General features: G+C 34.9%; 1 protein-coding gene across 1 annotated transcript in view; it reads right to left on the bottom strand.

Annotated features, from left to right (window-relative positions):
* The window catches only part of VPS13A (vacuolar protein sorting 13 homolog A), a 235,165-nt gene that overhangs the window by 48,960 nt on the left and 164,938 nt on the right, over positions 1-21,267 (bottom strand). The window contains exons 50-59 of the mRNA XM_026453057.1: positions 17,407-17,536; positions 15,196-15,428; positions 11,970-12,123; positions 11,007-11,153; positions 10,402-10,483; positions 9,441-9,510; positions 8,212-8,317; positions 2,955-3,068; positions 1,600-1,745; positions 333-414 (exon numbers count right to left, since the gene is read on the bottom strand). Of these exons, the coding sequence (XP_026308842.1) occupies positions 333-414; positions 1,600-1,745; positions 2,955-3,068; positions 8,212-8,317; positions 9,441-9,510; positions 10,402-10,483; positions 11,007-11,153; positions 11,970-12,123; positions 15,196-15,428; positions 17,407-17,536 (1,264 nt within the window). The remainder of the gene's footprint in view (positions 1-332; positions 415-1,599; positions 1,746-2,954; positions 3,069-8,211; positions 8,318-9,440; positions 9,511-10,401; positions 10,484-11,006; positions 11,154-11,969; positions 12,124-15,195; positions 15,429-17,406; positions 17,537-21,267) is intronic.

Below are 21,267 nucleotides of genomic sequence, written 5' to 3'. Positions count from 1 at the left end.
TGTTCATCAGTTAGTTACTGATAGTTTCCTTGAACCCATTTTTTACTTAAATGTGATAAATTAGTTAATATTTTATTTAAAGATTTATTTATTTCCAGTCCATGCTGATCCAGAAAACATTTCTGTCAGTGGCTAAAAAACATAAGGACAAAAAATTCAAATAGTGGTTGAGCTCAATTTCTTTTTACAATTCTGAGGAAAATACCCATGCTTTAATAATTTGAAAATGGCTATTTAGTTCCTCGACAATTCTACATTATATATGTATAGACACAAAAGGTTTTACTAGTCTGTGTCACTCTGTCGCTTCCATAAGATAATCTTAGACAAACCTGTTTTGAATAGTGTCTTATGACTTCAGACTGTAGGTCGGATGTTGTATGGAACTGATAGTTGAGTTCAAAAAATGCAAGCCTGAAAAAAGCATAAAAATATATTGTCTGTACATGTGTATGGAGAAAGTATTTTTAATATTAATGAGTGGCTTTATTTTCTTTAGAATCCTTCTAGTACATTTTCCCATGCCAATCAGGAAATCTACTTTTTATATACATCTCTGCATATTCTAATCAAAGAACCCTCTAGGAATCTGATAAAAGACATGGATCTTATCTTCAGAAAAGTCACCAGTACACATAAATTTTCAAGTAATTTAGAAAATTCTGAGATCTTGTGAATCCCACTCATGTACTAAAATGGGATTTCACTAGAACTTTATTTCACCATTCTGTCCCATCATGGCCCACAAAGAAAATGTCTGACACACTGATAAAGAGGTTGCTCAAGAATGGCCAGGTTCAGTTACAGCAGGTTTTGCCTGCTTACTTATAACCCCATTCACAGAATATATATTCTAAGATTAGCTTACTTATAACCCATCCATAGCATATACCTGATACAGTAACTGAAAAGCTCTATGCTTCTTGTTGCTAAGTGGAATCCTATTTCTGCTAACGTCATACCTGTGTACTTTTATTTGACACTAACCTAACTTTATCTAGATTCAGTGTTACCTTGTGTTGAACTTACTAATTCTTACAACTGTTCTTAATAATGAATTCTAGATGCTACTTGAAAGGGTTATTCTCTTCTAAAGTCTCAACTCAGACACTCTGAATCTCTTTGGTCAGACACTCTATGAGCTTCATTATGACTCACATTAAAATATAAATTCCTGGTTACAACATTTAAAATTGATCCTTTCATTTCCCCTATTATTGCATTCATTCTGTTCTAGCTGCATATGCTTTGAAGAGGCGTATTCCTATTAGCTTCAGAGCCATACATTTCAGACACCGTATCTTCGGGCATACACATCCTATCCTTCCCTAAGCCAGAAAGATCTTTTAAAATGTACAACTTGCAAGGCCTATGTCCCTTTTTCTTAAGGAAATTATTTAATAATTCTGTAATTTAGTAACTAGGGGTTAGCAAATCATAAGTTCTGTGTTATTCAGATTGTACTTCACTTAAATGCAAAAACCTCATTTTGCCTATGATCTGTAATGTTCTTTACACACTTTTTCATTTACAAAATTTTTAGGTACATATAAAATAGAAATATTTTCATCAGTTTACAGATTTGAATATTAAACATACTTAAAAACTACATCTTGTACATCTGTCAGTGTGGCACCAATACTCTTCAGCAAAAGATTTAAAGAATGAACTGGAATCAGTCCTCCATTTTGTTTTGAATCTTTAGCTTCTTCTCCACCCGAACTCAGTGAAACACTTAAATGTAACTAAAAAGATAAAGAGATACATATTTAAAAGTATTTTCTTCATATTGACAATTTTAACTCTTAAGAAACAGTTTAATTTTAAATTCACTACACCATAAATAAGACTTCAAAGTTATCTGGATTATGTTAAAATTACTAAGTAGAAATATGAAGAAATTTAAAATCGAACATAGCTCTATTTAAATCTTCAATTCAACAATTTAAGATTGCATAATATTTAATCCTATCCCATTCTTTTGGTAAACCTAAGAAAATACTAATTTTTGTATATTTGTTAATAACATTAAAAATCTAAAAGTTGAAGCTGTTGAAAATGATGCAAATACATATGGTCCCAACTTATGATGGGGACCATATGTATATGAATTATGTCTGACTTATGATTTTTCAAGTTTACAATGCTGTAAAAGCAATACACCTTCAGTGGAAACTGTACTTTGAATTTTGATTCAAAATGTTTTATAATAACTTTATTAGAAAATAGGCTTTGTGTTAGATGACTTTGCCCAGTTGTTTTGAGCATGTGTAAGATAGGCTAGGCTAAGCTTTAATGTTCAGTAGGTTAGGTGTATTAAATGCACTTCTGACTTAAAAGATTTTCAACTTATGATGGTTTTACTGAGACGTAACTCTGTGATAAGTTGAAAGGCATTTGTATTTCCAAAAGTGCATGTTTCAATTATTTCAGAAGTTAATAGCCAGTTAAAAAACACTTTTGTATTGTATTGCACATACATATATTAACTATATATGTCGAGTATATGCAATACAATACAGTACTCGACATATATGGTTAATAATCTTCAATTATTGTATAATTAGCTTACAGGAATTTTGCATTAAAAACTAACTTAGGTTTGATACCATTCCATCTTCAGTTCTTAAGGCTGCTTTATAAATTACTTTAAAACTAATACACAAATCATCATATGCAAAATTTTGAAAATTGTCACCTAACAGCTTAACAGAAAATCAAGGTAAAATAATGTTAGGTCAAATTATAAACATAAATACATGCTGTAGGTGACTCCACATGATAAAAAATTATTTAAAAATAAATAAAAATGTAAAAGGGTAATTCCTTTATTACTTAATTAGTTTAATTGTAGATTTACCGATTTTATGTCTTACTGAAGAACACAATATAAATGCTGCATCAATTTGCTATTACCTAGATTATCAAGGACAATAAAAATGACTTTCTCCTACCTTGAGAGGAGATATATGAAAATATTCATAGAGGCTGACTTTTGATTGATCTATTAATGAGGCTGTTTTATATTCTTCTTTGAAAGCTTCTATATCTTTATGAAAAAGCTCAACCTATAAAAGGAACACAAAATATTAAAACTAAAGGGAACTAACCTGCGTGAGATATTGAAGCAAATAGCAGACACACTGCCAAAACTCTTCTATAAGATCTAGACTCACTTAACATTGCTTATGATTGCCTCAGTAGGGAAAGTAACATCTCTATCATTAGGACAGTTCTGTCTGCCACTGACAAACTGACAAGCATTCTCTTCTATGTTTCCACCCAAACCATTAAGACACTAAGCTTTTCTCCATGTGACTATAAATCTTATCCCAAAATGACACTAATCCATACCATCAACACTCTCTTGGGTATATTCGTTTTTTTCAACATAATCATACAGTCAACTTGCATTTTGTAGTCTACTTGTAATTGCTTTAATGCAACCTACACAGACCAGTAACATAATAAAATAAAGGTGTTGAAAATAATTTTGTATTATTGATTAGTGGTTTCATTCTTGATATTCATCGGTACTTCTCTACATGCTCAGACTGAAGTAACTTCAATGTGGTGAAAAATGGGCTCCCAGATTATTTTAACATATTCATAAAAACATAAAAATGATAGCCTTATAAAAAGTATATTTGGAAATCAATTTCTGAGATGACAGTATGGGAAGCTCTCCAAACCAGCACCCCAGCTAAACTGATAAAATTTAAACAACAATAACAACAACAACAGCAACAGCAACAAATTTAAGGCCTCTAGGAATGGTTGCAAGGTCATAAGCAAATGAAGAAACATCTATTTAAGAAAACCTAAAAAATTTGGTAAGAAAAGTGAACCTGTGGTATTTTAACAAAGGCCATTCCCTCTGTCCCCTCTCCCAGACTAATGAACCAGAATTCTACTCTAGACTACTATACCCAAGAACACAGAGCTCCTTCTTGGCCCAGTTGTCAATCGGAGGACTTTCTTCCTGGGAAGAACAGGACATCAGCATTTCTCATCCTGTTCCCAGCTACCTGCTGCTGAGGTTAAGTTATGGTTGAGTGCAGTTGTGAGGTGGGGGCTTCCTTTATGGTTTTTGTTTGTTTGTTTGTTTGGTTTGGTTTGGTTTTGAGACGGAGTCTCGCTCTGTCACCCAGGCTGGAAATGCAGTGGCATGATCTCAGCTCACTGCAACTTGAGCCTCCTGGGTTCAAGCAATTCTCCTGCCTCAGCCTCCTGAGTAGCTGGGATTACAGGCACCTGCCACCACGCCTGGCTAATTTTTGTATTTTTAGTAGAGATGGGGTTTCACTATGTTGCCGGGGTGGTCTTGAACTCCTGACCTCAAGCAATCTGCCCGCCTTGGCCTCCCAAAGTGCTGGGATTACAGGCGTGAGCCACTGCACCTGGCGGGGCTTCTTTTCTCCGTCCAGCCTCTTGCATGGTAAAAAAGCTCTGCCTTGGGTACAGAACCACTGAGAATACTAGAGTTCTGATCACCCTTGCCCAGGCCTGTAACGTGCTGGTTCCATGCTAGCCGAGGCAGGCTGAGATTATCTCAGTCGGCTGCTCTTCTTACCCCACCACACATAGTGCTCAGCTCCTAAACTGAGGTGTTACTCAAATAGAAGGGTGTCACAACTGTGCCCACCGCCAGCTTCAGAGGCCTGGGTTAGAGGTTTTTGCTGATGGGGAAAGTAGGTTTTAAAACAGATCACTATTAATCTCTTCCCAAAGGAACTAATTTCATTTATAACACAGAGTGTAGTTCGAGCCTAAGGGTGCTCTCAGAAACAGCAGATGTGGTGAAAGACAAACTAAAAGGAAAGTCATTGATTTATAGAAGATACTGGCTAACCTGTAGACCTAGTAGTTTGCAGGAGAAAATCAGAGAAAGTGACAAATAGAAGGGGTTTTCCTGGGGTCAGAATGAAAAACACAGAAACATGGTGAAACCCTGTCTCTACTAAAATTACAAAAATTAGCTGGGCATGGTGGCACATGCCTGTAATCCCAGCTACTTGGGAGGCTGAAAAACGAGAATTGCATGAACCCAGGAGGCGGAGGTTGTAGGGAGCTGAGATTGCTTTTGCAGCACTGCACTCCAGTCTGGGCAATAGGGCGAGACTAGGTCTCAAAAAAAAAAAAAAAAAAAAATTAACGTAATAAAACATATCAATAGAAAACCCAAAAATTGTACAATCATCTCCACAGATGCAGAACAAAGAACAACAAAATATATAATCATGATTCAAAAAACACTCAACCAACTAAGAAAAGAACTTCCTGAACCTGAAAAAGGATGTCTAAGAAAAACCCAGGGTCAGTATCATACTGAAAGACTGAAAATTTACCCTCTAAGATCAGAGGCAAAACAAGAACGCCTGCTCTTGGCATTTCTGTTCAAGGTGTCACCAGTTTCTAGCCACAACAACTAGCGAAGAAGAAGAAACAAAGGCATTCAGATCAGAAAGAATGAAGTAAAACTACCTCTCCTCTCAGATGACATGATCTTATGTATAGAAATCCCAAAAGAATATACGGAACAACAATTAGAGGCAACAATTGAGTATGGTTGCAAAATACAAGATCAATATAAAAAAATCAACTGTATTTTTATACAGTAGCAATGAACAATCCAAAAATGGAATTAAAAAATCAATTTTATTCATAATACTATAAGAAGAATATAATATATAGGAATAAATTTAACGAAAAAAGTGTAAAACTTATACTCTGAAAAAAAATTAAAAATCTACGTAAATGGATAAACATGTCCTGTTCAAGGACTGAAAGACCTAATACTGTTAGGATGGCAATACTTCCCAAATAGATTTACAGATTCAATGCAGTCTCTATCAGATGTCCAGCTGACTTCTTTGAAGAACCTGACAAGTTGATTCTAAAATTCATATGAAATTCCAAAGGACTCAGAACAGCCAAACCCATCTTGAAAAAGAAGGACAAAGTAGGAAGATTCATAAGTCCCAATTTCAAAACTTAATACAAAACGATAACTAAGACAGTGTGCAATGCACAAGGACAGATGCACAGATCGATGGAATAAAATCATGTGTGTATTCTTAACTGATTTTCAACTAGGGTGTCAAGACCATTCAAAGAACAAATAGTCTTTTAAAGAAATGGTAATAGGACAACTGGATAGCGACATGCCAAAGAATAATTCCAATCCTTATACATCATATACAAAAATGAGCTCAAAATTGATCAAAGACCTAATCATAAGAGCTAGATCTTTAAAACTCTTAAAACATTAAGACTAAATATTCCTGACCTTGGATTTAGCTAAGGATTCTTAGAAATGACACCAAAAGCATGAGCAACAAAAGAAAAAATAATTTGAACTCCATTAAGTTTTGGTCCTCAGTAGCAACATCAAGAAAGTGAAAAAGCAACACATAGAATGACAAAAATATTTGAAAATTATATATCTGATATGAGATCTGTATGGAGAATATACAAAGAACTTTTATAATAAAAAAGACAACCCATTAAATAATAAGCAAAGGATCTGAATGGACATTTCTCCACAGAAGATACGCAAATTAATCAACATATTAAAGATAATCAACATATCAAAGATGCTCAACTTCATTAGTCATCAGGTAATTACATGTCAAAACCACAGTGAAAAACTATTTCACATTCACCCACTATGATTGCTAGAATCAAAGATAATAACAAGTGTTCGGGATAATATGGAAAAATCAGACCCCTTATATGCTCTGGTAAGAATGTAGAATGGTAGAGGCACTTTACACAACTGTCTAACAGTCCCAAATGATTAAATATAAGGTTACTATGTGATTGAGCAATTCTACTCCTAATAAATTTTATTTCTTTTGGCTTATATACCTAGGAGTGGAATTGCTTAATCACATGGTGATTAAGTTTAAATAAAGTTTCATTTAAGACTTTAGAGTTTTCGTCCAATAAAAACTTGTACACAAGTATTCATTACATTATCCATAATAGCCAAAATGTGTAAACAAACAACCCAAATGTCCATTAGCAGATAAATGGATAAACAAAAAGTGGCCCATCCATATAACGGAGTATCACTTGACCATAAAAAGGAATGAAGTACTGATATATGCTACAACATAGATGAACCTTGAAAGTATTATGCTAAGTCAAAGAAGCCCTTCACCAAAGACTACACAGTGTATGACTCTATTTGTATGAAATATTCAGAATAGGCAAACCTAAAGACACAAAGTCTATCAGTGGCTGCACAGGCAGTTACTTTTGGGGATGATGAAAATGTTCCATAATTAGAGAGTGATGATGATTGTACAACTTTGTGAATATATTAAAAGTCATTGAACCCTATCCTTTAAATGGGTGAAATGTATGGTATGTGATCTACACCTCAATAAACTCTTATTAATTTGCTCTTTCTCCACCCATGAATCTATGAGGGCAAGTAAAAACCAGACTATATCTGACCTACTTTATAACTATGATTTTATGGTCTTCCAGTCACCAAGATGATACCACCTTTTAATTTTCCTATCCTTTCACTCATTAAATACCCTGGACATATCCTAAATTTCTAAATTATTAATGAAAGTGAAAGCAAAGCCAAAGTAATCCAGGAAAATAAGAGGAAAAAAGAGATGGGAACATAACAATAACAAATAATCCTTTTTTTTTTTTTTTTTTTTTTTTTTGAGACGGAGTCTCGCTCTGTTGCGCAGGCTGGAGTGCAATGGTCGGATCTCGGCTCACTGCAAGCTCCGCCTCCCGGGTTTACGCCATTCTCCTGCCTCAGCCTCCCAAGTAGCTGGGACTACAGGTGCCCGCCACCTTGCTCGGCTAGTTTTTTGTATTTTTTAGTAGAGATGGGGTTTCACTGTGTTAGCCAGGATGGTCTCGATCTCCTGACCTTGTGATCCGCCCGTCTCGGCCTCCCAAAGTGCTGGGATTACAGGCTTGAGCCACCGTGCCAACAAATTATCCTTTTCTACCTGGTATTCACCCCAAGCCTTTCCTCCTGTTTGCTAATTTTCTGTCATCAGAAAATAAGATTTCTAAAAAAGTATGTACCACAAGAGAGTAATAAAATTTGTTTAATTGTATTTTTTAAATGCGACAAAATCATTTTAATGTCTTTAACAATTTATAATAATATCTTTTTTTTAAAGTTCTCCTTCCCTAATCCTTTCCATCAAATGTTATTATTTTAAGTCTTACCTCTGTATTTTCAGTTACCTCAGCTTCTGTCATAAGGTCTGTTAAAGCATAGATAAACCCAAGATCTAACCTGAGATCCATTTCTTGAATCAATACTTTGAAATACCTATATTACAAAGTAGAAAAGATGTTGTAAAAATCATCAATTAACAACTGTATTACAAAAATCAGATGAGAAAAAAGTATGAGATCAATATTACAACTCTGAAACTTAGGACTACTTAGTTGACTAAATTTTAAAAAATCATGGAACATTGTTAATAACAGCAACAAAGTCAAAATATGAAAATGGCCATAAAGAGGAAATGGATAAGTAAACTGTCATACGGAGTCATAAAACAGAATATTACACATTAGTGATAATGAATGAACTATGGCTACATAAAACAAAATGAATAAATTTTAATAAAAATGTTGAATGAACAAAAGCAAGTCCCCACATTTATTTCCAGTCTGAAACAATTTTCTAAAAATTAAAAAATTAAAACTAAAAGGCATAATGTTTAGGTACACATGCACAATAAAACTATATTTTAAACAGCAAGGAAATAAAGACAGTTTATCTTGATGATAAGGTAGGGGAAACTAGATGGACATTATTACATAGACAGATGTTTCAGTCCATCCTCTATTTCTTGGAATGGGTAGTGAGTGAAGATGAAAATATTATTGTTTTCCTTTTTCAAAACAATATATGATTATAGACAACTGCAAACAAAAAACAAATACATATACAAGAGAATAAATATTCAAAATCCAGAACAATGACTGGAAATACCTAGATGTATTTCATCCAGAGCTTTTTTTTTTTTTTTTGAGACAGTCTCGTTCTGTCACCCAGGCTGGAGTGCAGTGGTACGATCTCAGCTCACTGCAACATCTGCCTCCTGCGTTCAAGCGATTCTTGTGCCTCAGCCTCCTGAGTAGTTGGGACTCCAGGCACGTGCCACCACACCTGGTTAATTTTTGTATTTCTAGTAGAGATGGGGTTTTACCGTGTTGGCCAGGCTGGTCTCGAACTCCTGACCTCAAGTGATCCGCCCGTCTAGGTCTCCCAAAGTGCTGGGATTACAGGCGTGAGCCAGAACATTATAATAGATTTTTTTATTTGACCTTTATAATTAATATGCTTAAATCTTTGACTTGTCTAACATTTAAAGAGTATAAACAATTCATATATTTAAATCAAACATTAAATAAATATACAAGAAATGTATTAAGACACTTACTTAATACGTGATATCTGGGAATGTCCTGCAGATCTCATGACAATACTGACATCTGTAAAGGGCTTTGGTGCTGTAAAGGTTATAAACATAATTACTTCCACGATGCTTTAAGTAAAAAGTAGGCATTTTCTTCCAATATACACCACAATGGAAAATCATTTACTAAATAATAAGTATCAGTTAAAATTACTGATATTGCCAAGATCTATTACAATCTTAATTTCAGACTCCAACATTGTTTTTAAAACTATCTATAGTCACTCTGAAGATAACTAATTCTACAATTAGTGGTTTAGAAGTATGCATTAGAATCACCAGGGAAACTCTGTGAAAACAGATTCTGGGGACTTGCTCTGGACCTCTAGGTGGAAGGGCTTAGGCATTATACTGGCCAAAAAGCTTTTGAGCGAGTTATAAAGAGTATTCCCCGCAAGATAGTTTCGAGGTAGTGGTGTGGGGTGGAGGTAGGAAAGCAAGGGGAGAAGAAAGTTAAGTAGGGTGGTGAGGAGGGAAGACAAAGTAGGGGGAAGAGGGATATGCAGGAAAGAAGAAAGGCAAACGGAAAGAAAAGGGTAGAAAGGACTTATCAGTTATTCTTATTTGGAGAAAACACAGGACAGTTTCTGCTGTTAGAAAACACTCTAGATTTGAACTTCCTTATTGTTCATTCAAGGCTTTAAAGGTTTTTATATCACAGGTTTACAGATTATCTGCTTTTTATATTAACATTTCTAAAAATTTCAATGTATGTTTCTAATTAATCTTTTCTTCAAGATTCACTCAAAAATCTTATCAAAGTTAGTTGTGTACAGTACTTGCTAGTCCTTTTCCAAGCAGTTTAATTTTCCAAGGATCCTATAAAAATTAAACCCAAGAATGGTTTCACTTCATATTTTTATAGTAAAGTAAATCAAACAGCTAATACAACTGCTTTTATGGAAATCTAAAAATAAAAACAAACCTGAATCCATGGTAACCGACTTTGGAGGTTTAACAGGGTAAAACACAAAGGGAAACACAGCACCATGTATCTGATTTTGGATCTAAGAAAATAAAAACGTCAGTATATTAATATGTCAATTATACAACCTGACCAAAATAACAGGATTTAAAAAATAAAAAGAATCAAAAAGTCTACCTAGCGCTGGCCAAGCACGGTGGCTCATGCCTGTAATTCCAGCACTTCGGGAGGCCGAGGCGGGTGGATCATCTGGGGTCAGGAGTTTGAGACCAGCCTGGCCCACATGGTGAAACCCCATCTCTACTAAAAATACAAAAATTAGGCAGCCGTGGTGGCGCACATCTGTAATCCCAGCTACTCAGGAAGCTGAGGCAGGAGAACTGCTTGAACCTGGCAGGCAGAGTTTGCAGTGAGCTGAGATTCTGTCACTGCACTCTAGCCTGGGCGACAGAGGGAGACTGTCTCAAAAAAAATAAATAAATAAAATAAACGTCTAGCACAGCACTGAAAGTGAATACTAGATAAAGCAGACTGTGGGAATAGATCTGGTTTCTCATTGTGTTCCTTTAGAATACAATTTTGCCTATATTTCCAGAAAGACTTGCCTGTATTCTGTAGATTTGAATTCTAAATGATGATTGATGTGCAGATGTGTTATATTCCACTTTTAATGCTGGAAGATAATTTCTTCGTAGAGCTATTACACGCGGCTGCAGAATTTTCATGTTATGACCAGTAGGTGTTAAGCGAACCTGAAAAATATGTCCCCCCAAGTGAAAACATTAATTTATCTATAAATGACTAGAATTAGAAATTCATACCAAAAACTTTTTGAAACAGTAAGCTAAATCTTTGTATTGGCTTAGATTTAGATCTTAATAACCCATGTCCATAAAATTCACATATTCATATAATTCTTACAATGCTTCGCTGTATCACTTTTTACATAAATGTACTAAAATTTACCACAATAAAAATGAATAAGGGAAAAATAAAATACTTAAAGAAAGTACATTGAAAAAACAAAACATTTTTAAGTTTCCTGCTAACCCAAAGAGCAGACCACTAGCATCTAGCATCTTAAAAGAAAGTTTTCTTTTCTTTTTTTTTTTTGAGACAGAGTCTTGCTCTGTCACCCAGGCTGGAGCGCAGTGAGGCCATCTCGGTTCACTGCAACCTCCACCTCCTGGGTTCAAGGGATTCTCATGCCTCAGCCTCCTGAGTAGCTGGGATTACAGGTGCCTGCCACCATGCCTGGCTAATTTTTGTATTTTTAGTAGAGACAGGGTTTGCCATGTTGGCAAGGCTGGTCTTGAACTCCTGACCTCAAGTAATCTGCCTTCCTTGGTCTCCGAAAATGCTGGGATTACAGGTGTGAGCCACTGCACCCAGCCTGATTTCTTAATATAGATAACCACCTCTTTAAAACATTTTAAACAAGGTATGTATGACACGATTGATTATTTTGTTTTATAAGGAAGCCAAACTTTTCTTACATTTCACTAGTGATTCACCGAACTACAACAGATACAAAATTAAAACTTTACATCAGTACTTAAAAATATTACCGGAATGTTAGTGTCCAACTCAATAACCTTATCTTCTGAAGGTGAAGATTCAGTATATTCCTTAAATTCTCTCTCTAACTTCTCAGTGTGCTTTACACTCATTGGCTTCCATCTTGCCTTCTTCTTGGGCTTTGTCTCCCAAACCACATCAGAACTTATACAAGAAAGCAAAGATCATAGTATTTAATACTAACTTATTAACATATTTATTTTAACTGGTGTATTACATGAATTACAATACCTTCAGTAAAATTTTACAATAGCCTCAGTTACAAGTGAGCACATTACAAATTTAAAAACATGAATTCATTCAACTACTATCTATTAAGCTACTACTCAGGGACTATTCTAGGGGTTAGGGCTGTCCGTATCAGTGAACATCTCTGTCATTCTGGAGCTTCGTTTTAGTTGGGGAATGAAAATGAATAGTAAACAAAATAAATTAGTAAAATTTAATATGTAGGAGGTGAAAATGCTTTTGAAAGAAGAAAATGTAGACAGGGCAAGGGGGATCTGGAGAACTGGAATATGTGAAGTGGTGGGGTCTGCAATATCACAACAGAGTGGCCAACGGGGGACTCACTGAGAAAGTGAGATTTTGGCAACCTTAAAAGAGCTAAGAGAATTATCCAGCAGACAAAAGGAAGAAAACATTTCAGGTAGAGAGGCCTGCTAAAGCAAAGAACCTTAAGCAGGAGGCACACTTGCAGTATATGAAGAAGAGCAAGGAGGCTGGCATGTCAGGAACGCATTAGGAATAGAAAATAAAGTAAGACTTACAGTGGGGGAGCAAATAATGTAAGGCCTTGTAGACCACTGTAAAGACTCTGAGTTTTATTCTGAGTGATATGAGATACCACTGATCAGTTATAAGACAACTAGCAACATAATCTGACTTACATTTTGCTAAGAATATAGTCTGTGTTGAAGTGGATGGAAAAAAAAGAGTGGAGTCAGGACTAGAAGCGGGAAAACTTGTTAGTTGACTACAGTAAACCAGATGAAAAATGGTGATGGCCCTGATGAGGCTATTGACAGTGAGATATTAGAAAAGTGGTCAGATCTATGTGCCCTTTGAAGGTAGAACTAGCACAGAACTTCTTGATGAATTAGGTCTGGGGTGCAAGATAAAGAGAGGAATCAAAGACAATTTCAATATTTTTGGGCTGCATAACTAGAAGGAACTATTTTTGATTAACTCTGATTGGAAAGCAGGTTTTGGCAGAAGGAGAAAATAAAAAGTTTGGTATATACATACGAAGTTTAAGAAGCCTCTTAGATATCTGAACAGAGATTTTGCATGCACAGTTGGATATACGAAGTCTCAAGGTCAGATGACAGGTGACAGAAGACATACATAAGAGAGATATTCTGGGCAGTATTTGAAATCATAAAACTGAAATCCACAGACCAGGTCTAAGAGCCTCAAGGCATTTGGCCAATGTAAGCAGTTCAGGGAAGACAAGGAACCAATGAATGAGACCGGATGGGAAGAAAAACCAAGACAGTGAGGTATTCTGGAAGTCAAGTGAAAGACACTACATCAAGGAGGGATCTGCGTTAAATGTTATGAAGTAAAGAACGATAATTCTACACTGGATATGTCGTTATGGAGGTCACTGATAATGCTGACAAAACCAGTTTCATGGTGTTTTGAAAGCAAAACCCTGTTTGGAGTGGTTAAAGAGAAAATGGATGAAAAAGAATTGGAGAACACAGGATATGTTAAGTTCCTTTGAAACAGACAGTACATTTGAGGGGTTTGGTTATAAATGCAAACAAAGAAATGAGCAACAGGTAGCAAGGAAAGTAGGTTCAAGATAATTTTTTATGTTGAGAGAAGTAACACTAAAACAATTCAGTAGAGAGCCAAAAGCTGTTGACTTAGGAGAGATGAAGAAAAGGCCTGCTGGAACAATGTCCTCAAGTAGGTAGGAGGAAATGAAGTACAGTGCAAAAGTAGAGAAAAATCTGTTTAAATAGGAGCACATGTATCTACTGCAAACTGTTGGGAGTATGTCAGTATAGCAAGTAGTATGCAAATGCCAGTAGACAGGAACTGAGATGGGTCTCTGGAAGTTTGCTTTTGACTGCTTCAATTTTTTCAGTGAAGTGGGATGCAAGGTAGTAAGCTAAGAGAATGGGGGTTTGAGGGGAGACAAAGTATAAAATAGTTATTTAGGATACAGAGTGTGAATGGAAGAAATCTAGTTGTACTGAAATTAAAATGCTGAAAGGCCTATAGACTTTATTCTGTTTAAATATTTAAGTTGTTTAATTTTATTTAAGCATTCTATTTGTTTATTCCTTATAGAACTTATATTCATTTAATAAATAGAAAGGTAGAGACCACATATTATTCATCTTTGCATTAACTTCACTTAGCTTAGAAGATAACACATAGGTCTAAAGGTCTTAAAAATCTATGGTGTATTATATCTATTTAAATAGTAAAAACATTTTTTGAGAATAAAAATCCTTAAGAAAATAGATTTTAATATTCCTTTTAAGATGGCATTGATTCGATTCAATAAGAGGTCAGGAGCACATATAGATTAATGTACACAGAAAACTAAATTTACATCTGTATCATATACCTTTATATATATATTCAAGAATTTAACTCAAGTAAAGGATTAAAATTGCATTATCCTGGTTATATAGAAGAAATATTCTCACATTAAGCACTAATATATGTAAATTAATTTAAACTTAACGGTTTATGAATAGGAATAATAAGGACATAAGGGAGAGACAAAAGATTTAATGGTGATGTCTTATATGAGAAATGATAAATACAGTGATCACCTTAGTAGATCTTATTAGATCTTGAAGTGCCAAGGTCAAATTAGAAAGTGATTGTCTTTATGTTAATCCTCCAACAGCTACAGCATATGTACCCTCAACTGTGCTAGATGGTAATGGAAAATGAACTAAGCATTTTGTATGATATGCAAAACATACTTTTGGTAAGTTGAATAAATTTAACTTTTTGGGTAAGTGGAAGGATTAACATAATAAGGAGTTTATAAATTTGATTTCTGCCATATCTTTATTTCGAAAGGCAAAACATTCCCTCAAGCACAGTCAAAATTAGCATTACCACAGTGTCAATGAATAGTCAAAGCACAAAATTGAAACTAAATCATTTTAGATTTTACAACAACAATTTCTTAACAATTAGAAACTCATCATTTAAATGTATCCAAAATTTAATGCATCTAACCTTGTGATGCCTATATAGGCTACTTCTTGCTTCGTGTAATTGTTGACAAGAGAAATTCCAACATCTTGTAATGCCACTGCAATTTCTTGCTCTGCTAACTCTGCTTTCTCACTTTCATATGTTACTTTAAATACCTTTGGATCTTCAGTGAATAAAATAATGCGTTGCAAACCTTCAAAGAATGAAACTAAATAAATTGTCTTTTTCCCCAAATCTATAGGCATCATCATATCCTAGAACGAAACCACCAAAAAACAAAAACAAAAACAAAAAATTAGAATTTGGTCCCAAAGAACATGAAATGTAGATTTTATATTTATAAAATGAGACTATTAATGGCACCTACTTCATGGGGTTAGTGGCAACTAAATGAATTAATATTTGTAGAATACTTGCAAATTTACATTACTGAAATCATTTGATGTTATCTGATATAAAGTTATTACTCATAACGACAGGCCAGTTGTTTATTTTTTAAATTTAAACATTTTAATAAAACTGAATCTTCCCGTGTAGGCTACTCAGTAACACAAAGTATTTTTTTCTGCTTTATTCTAAGACTACAGCAATTCTAAGACTAAGAATACAGATATGTATTAAAAGTTGTTTCAGTCTGAAATTCACATTTCCTTTCATAGCTGAATCAAACAGGATAAAAAATATCTTATATCTCAATTGCATGTTCTACAAAGCATGTATATTCATCATGAGGCTATTTCTGCAGGAATTTCACATAAATGTGCTGACATCAGGGTTCTGAGGGTCAATGACACAATAAACATAGCAAATTGTCGTAATTAATATTCAGTCATTAATTTCTAGTTAATATTCTGATTTTCAGAAAATTTTACTATATAGCATACATTCACATTACAATATATAGAAATTAAAAACCGTGCGTTGTTACCATAAAATAATTATCTAGGGATACTTACGTTACTTATAATACTTTCTAAGTATATATATGTATATCACTAAAACCACACTGAGAATCAAGAAAACTAACTTATTTCACTGGTCTTTCTAGTATTTTACAGTGAATGTCTGATTTATCTTTATAAGTTTCAAACTATCACTATGATATAAATATGCAAAGTACTAATCAATAGATGAAATGAATAAGACTTTTTATATCAAAGTACAATTTTTTTTCCTGAATAAATCTAATAGTCATAAATTTTTAAAACTTAAAGTTAGGCCACTTACAGGTAATCCTCTTAAATACAATGTAAACAATACCCACACCATACTCCTCAACAGCAGCACTGAAAGACAATGAGAAAATACCACCTACTGATAGGCAGGAAGAAAAAATCACTAGTGGTAAGAAAGAAAAAAAAATCAGGAGTCAAATTAAGATGAATTCTGAAGGACAAAAAACTTTAAAAAATGTTCTGGAAGTATTTAAAATGTTACTGGAAAATAGATGCGCATAACTTGATCATCATAGCTTGCCACCCAGAAATAAATTTGTTTTGTTCACTCAGTGGATCCTTAAATGTTCCTTCTAGAAGCTAAATCTACCTAGTATGATTGTCAAAGCAGAGAACATACTTGTTTTTCAGGTGAATGCTGAAAGCACTTTTCTAAATACAACTTTACTCTTTATAACACACTAGAAACAAATGATGTAAACAAAATAAGACTACTTTTGGTTTTAAACATTTTTGGTTAAGTCCATACTTAAATACTATTTTGAAGATTTCTGGCAGCTTTTTAGAAGCGTGGCCACAAACAGTCCTTAAAACTAGGAAGGCTGAAAATCAAATACCTTTTTTTTTTTTTTTCTGAGACGGAGTCTCGCTCTGTCACCAGGCTGGAGTGCAGTGGCGCGACCTTGGCTCACTGAAACCTCCGCCTCCAGGGTTCAACTGATTCTTCTGCCTCAGCCTTCTTAGTAGTTGGGACTACAGGCACCTGCCACCATGCCCGGCTAATTTTTGTATTTTTAGCAGAGACAGGGTTTTACCGTGTTGGCCAGGCTGGTCACAAACTCCTGGCCTGGTGATCTGCTTGCCTTGGCCTCCCAAAGTTAATTTTTGTATTTTTAGGAGAGACAGGGTTTCACCGTATTGGCCAGGATGATCTCGAACTCATGGCTCACCTTGGCGTCCCCAAAGTGCTGGTATTACAGGCGTGAGCCACCAAGCCCGGCCCAAATACCTTTTTTAAAAAAGGCTGCTGGGAACACCATAATAATCCAATACTTACATCCTTTTGTGTTACTTCACCATGGCTTTTTCTACATCTCCACTTCAGCCTTCTAGAGCCCACCGGATCAGCCCATGTATAAAACACTGCTTTTCCAGGAGGGAGGGAATCTTCTATTTCACTGAGAGAACTGACATAAGTAGCAAAAATACGCATTAAATTAAATGCAAGTACATTAATAGATTTTAAAAAACCTAAAATAATACTTCATTAATTCTTAGTTCACTAATTGAGATCTATGATAGTTTTGATTAAAACAAGGCTGAAATTTTTACCTTATACAATTAAAAAAGGGTTCACTAATGAATATTTCTCATTATTTTCCCACTTAGAAAATACATGTTCCACTTAGGAAATAAAGGTCTTCAAGTCTTTAAAACTGTTTTGTCGATTTTTTAATACCAATTAGTTATGGAAAATTATTTCCAACTACTTCACCCTATTTATACCAATTCTAAGAGAATTTAATTGGTAACTCCTAAGTATTGGTCTTACTAGAGCAAAAACAAAGTAACTAAATTAGTCTTTAAAATCACAAAACATGAAATATACATCTAAGAAATTCAACTGACTCACAAAAAGATGCTCAGAAAGAAAAAAAATTACAAAAGTTATACACCAAACAAGTAATAAAATACAGCTCTTCTGAGCAGAAGAAGGAATTAACTCTGCAGATTAAAAGATTTCACTGAGCCAGGCGCGGTGGCTCATGCCTGTAATCCCACCATTTTGGGAGGCTGAGGCGGGTAGATCACAAGGTCAGGAGATCAAGACCATGCTGGCTAACATGGTGAAACCCCATCTCTACTAAAAATAGAAAAAATTAGCCGGCTGTGGTGGCGGGCAACTGTAGTCCCAGATACTCGGGAGGCTGAGGCAGAATGGCGTGAAACCAGGAGGCAGAGCTTGCAGTGAGCCGAGATGGCGCCACTGCACTCCAGCCTGGGCAACGGAGCAAGACTCCGTTTCAGAAAAAAAAAAAAAAGACTTCACTGGGTATCAGACATTAATGAAAACAGTATCATTCTAGACATATATTTGTAAGAAAATAGGGGGGAAAAAAACCCTAACACATATCTAAGAAAATCAGAGTCACTCGCAAGAAAATAAAAAGCTACTCTCTCAGTTCAATGACGTTTAATGTCAAAAAACAATGGCACACTATCTACACAATTTTGAGAAAAATGTTATCACTTAAAATTTTATGTCAAATTGTCATAAATTTGTAAGAACAAGACATTTCAAACAAGCAACAGCATAACACTACCCACAAATCTTTACTAAAAAAAAAAAAAAACTCAAGACTTTTTCCAACCAAGCTAGAGACAAACTCAAAACAACATTTTAACAACTAGGATATAGAAATATTGAAGAACCCATAGTGAACAACTAACCCAGTTTAAGAAAGTCTTTTTTTGTTAAAACATTAAAATCAATGCAAATACCAAAAGGGCCTTGAATCAAATAATACATATTTTGAAAAGCTAACAATTTTATATGAATCTGGTTGAAAAAATCCCAAATTATATTCACAAGAAAGTAAGAATTTGCAAAGAGGTTGAAGAAAAGGTAAAAAAGCATTACAATTTTTTATGGCTAAGCTAGCAAATACTGTTTCAATCTTAAAATTGATTTTAAATGTATCAAAACCTTCAATAACAAAAAAGGAATTATCCATAACTGAAACAGAGTATGTATTTTCAAAAAAATCATTAGAAGAAAATATACTATAAAAAATATGGTAAAGAATTATAAATTAGTTTTTACAATGATTACAAATGGGTTGAAGATCATTATTAGAAGATAAACTGGGCTGGGCATGGTGGCTCATGCTTGTAATCCCAGCACTTTGGGAGGTCGCGGCAGGTGGATCACCTGAGGTCAGGTATTCGAGACCAGCCAGCCAACACGGCGAAACCCTGTCTCTACTATAAATACGAAAATTAGCCGGGCACAGTGGCGCACACCTGTAATCCCAGCTACTTAGGAGGCTGAGGCAGTAGAACTGCTCAAACCTGGGAGGCAGAGGTTTCAGTGAGCTGAGATCGCACCTCTGCACTCCAGACTGGGCGAAAGGGCAAAATTCCATCTCAGAAAACAAACAAACAAAAAAAGAAGATAAGGTGATTCTAAAATTATAAAAGTTGAAATAAAAATTCTGAACAATTAAGTATTATTTAACTGCAGAGCATCTAAATGATGGAATATCATGCATTCAGTAAAAATCATGCTTTGCAGGGACACAAAGAAGGGAACAGCAGACATCGGGAGCCTACTTGAGGGTGGAGAGTAAAAGGAGGGTGAGAATCGAAAAACTACCTATTGGGTACCATGCTTATTACCTGGGTAACAAAACAATCTGTATACCAAAACCCCGTGACATGCAATTTACCCATGTAATAAACCTGCACATATATCCCCGAACCTATAATAAAAGTTAGAAAGAAAAAAAAATTTGTGCTTTGAAACAAATTTATATGCTCACAATAGCTGCCAAATATGAGAGATACATAAGGAAGGAAGGGAGGGAGGGAGAGAACAGAGGAGGAAGGAAAGGAAAGGAAAAACAATGAACCAAAATGTTGACAGTATTAGGATTTCAGGGATTATGGTCCTCTTTCACATTTTTTTCTATAGTATTTTTTAAAATAGTAATTTAACAACTATTACTTTTATATGCAGGAAATAATATCTATATTTTTTAAAAAGCCAAGAGAAGGAAATGTGGAGGAGAAAACAAAATCATAGTCTTCATTTTTCCATGAAAAAAAAAAATCAAATGTAAATGTGTTGATTAGCAAATAAATTTGGTTTAAAAATATTTAAAACTGCTTTTAATTCACACAGATTTTAATCTGTTTAATTCATTGCAGAGTATTCTTTATGCAAAAATGTACTGGGCTATCTGGGACAGGCAATGAAAATTCCAAGAAAAGGGAAACTAACCATAGTTTAGTAGACTATTAACTACCTGTGCATACACATCTCAAACTCACAAGAAAATAACACAATGTGATGAATGCTGTAATCTACATATGTAAAGGTGCTATCAAAAACTGGGGTACTTAGATTAAGGTGGCAAGGGAAGGGATCACATAGAATGGCATTTTTCTTTTCTTTTTTTTTAAGTTTCAGAATACGTGTGCAGAACGTGTAGGCTTGTTACATAGGTAAATGTATTCCATGGTGGTTTGCTGCACCTATCAACCCATCACCTAGGTATTAAGCCCCACACGAATTAGCTATTTATCCTGATGCTCTCCCTCCTGCCGTGACCCCAACAGGCCCCAGTGTGTGTTGTTCCCCTCCCTGTGTCCATGTGTTCTCATTGTTCAGCTCCCACTTATAAGTGGGAATGGTTTTCTGTTCTTGTTGCTGAGGATAATGGCTTCTAGCTCCACCCATATCCCTGCAAAGGAATAATCTCGTTCCTTTTTATGGCTGCATAGTATCCATGGTGTATATGTACAACATTTTCCTTATCCAGTCTATCAGTGATGGGCATTTGGGTTGATTCTGTCTTTGCTATTGTGAATAGTGCTGCCAAGTAACATGTGTGTGCATCTATCTTTATAAGAGAATGATTTCTATTCCTTTGAGTACATAGTAATGGGACTGATTGCTGGGTCAAATGGTATTTCGGATTCTGGGTCTTTGAGGAATCACCACACTGTCGTCCACAATGGTTGAACTAATTTACATTTCCAGCAACAGTGTAAAAGCATTCCTATTTCTCCACAGCCTTGCCATCATCTGTTGTTTCTTGACTTTTAAATAATTACAGAATAGCATTTTTCTAGCTGAAAGAGACACCTATTCAGGTATAAACCCACAGAAAGACCTAGAGCATTCAGGAAACAA

Source organism: Piliocolobus tephrosceles, chromosome 14 (assembly GCF_002776525.5).
Source record: "Piliocolobus tephrosceles isolate RC106 chromosome 14, ASM277652v3, whole genome shotgun sequence".
Lineage (NCBI taxonomy): Eukaryota > Metazoa > Chordata > Mammalia > Primates > Cercopithecidae > Piliocolobus > Piliocolobus tephrosceles.
Note: the sequence above shows the minus strand (reverse complement) of the source record. Positions and strands in the feature narration are given on the sequence as shown.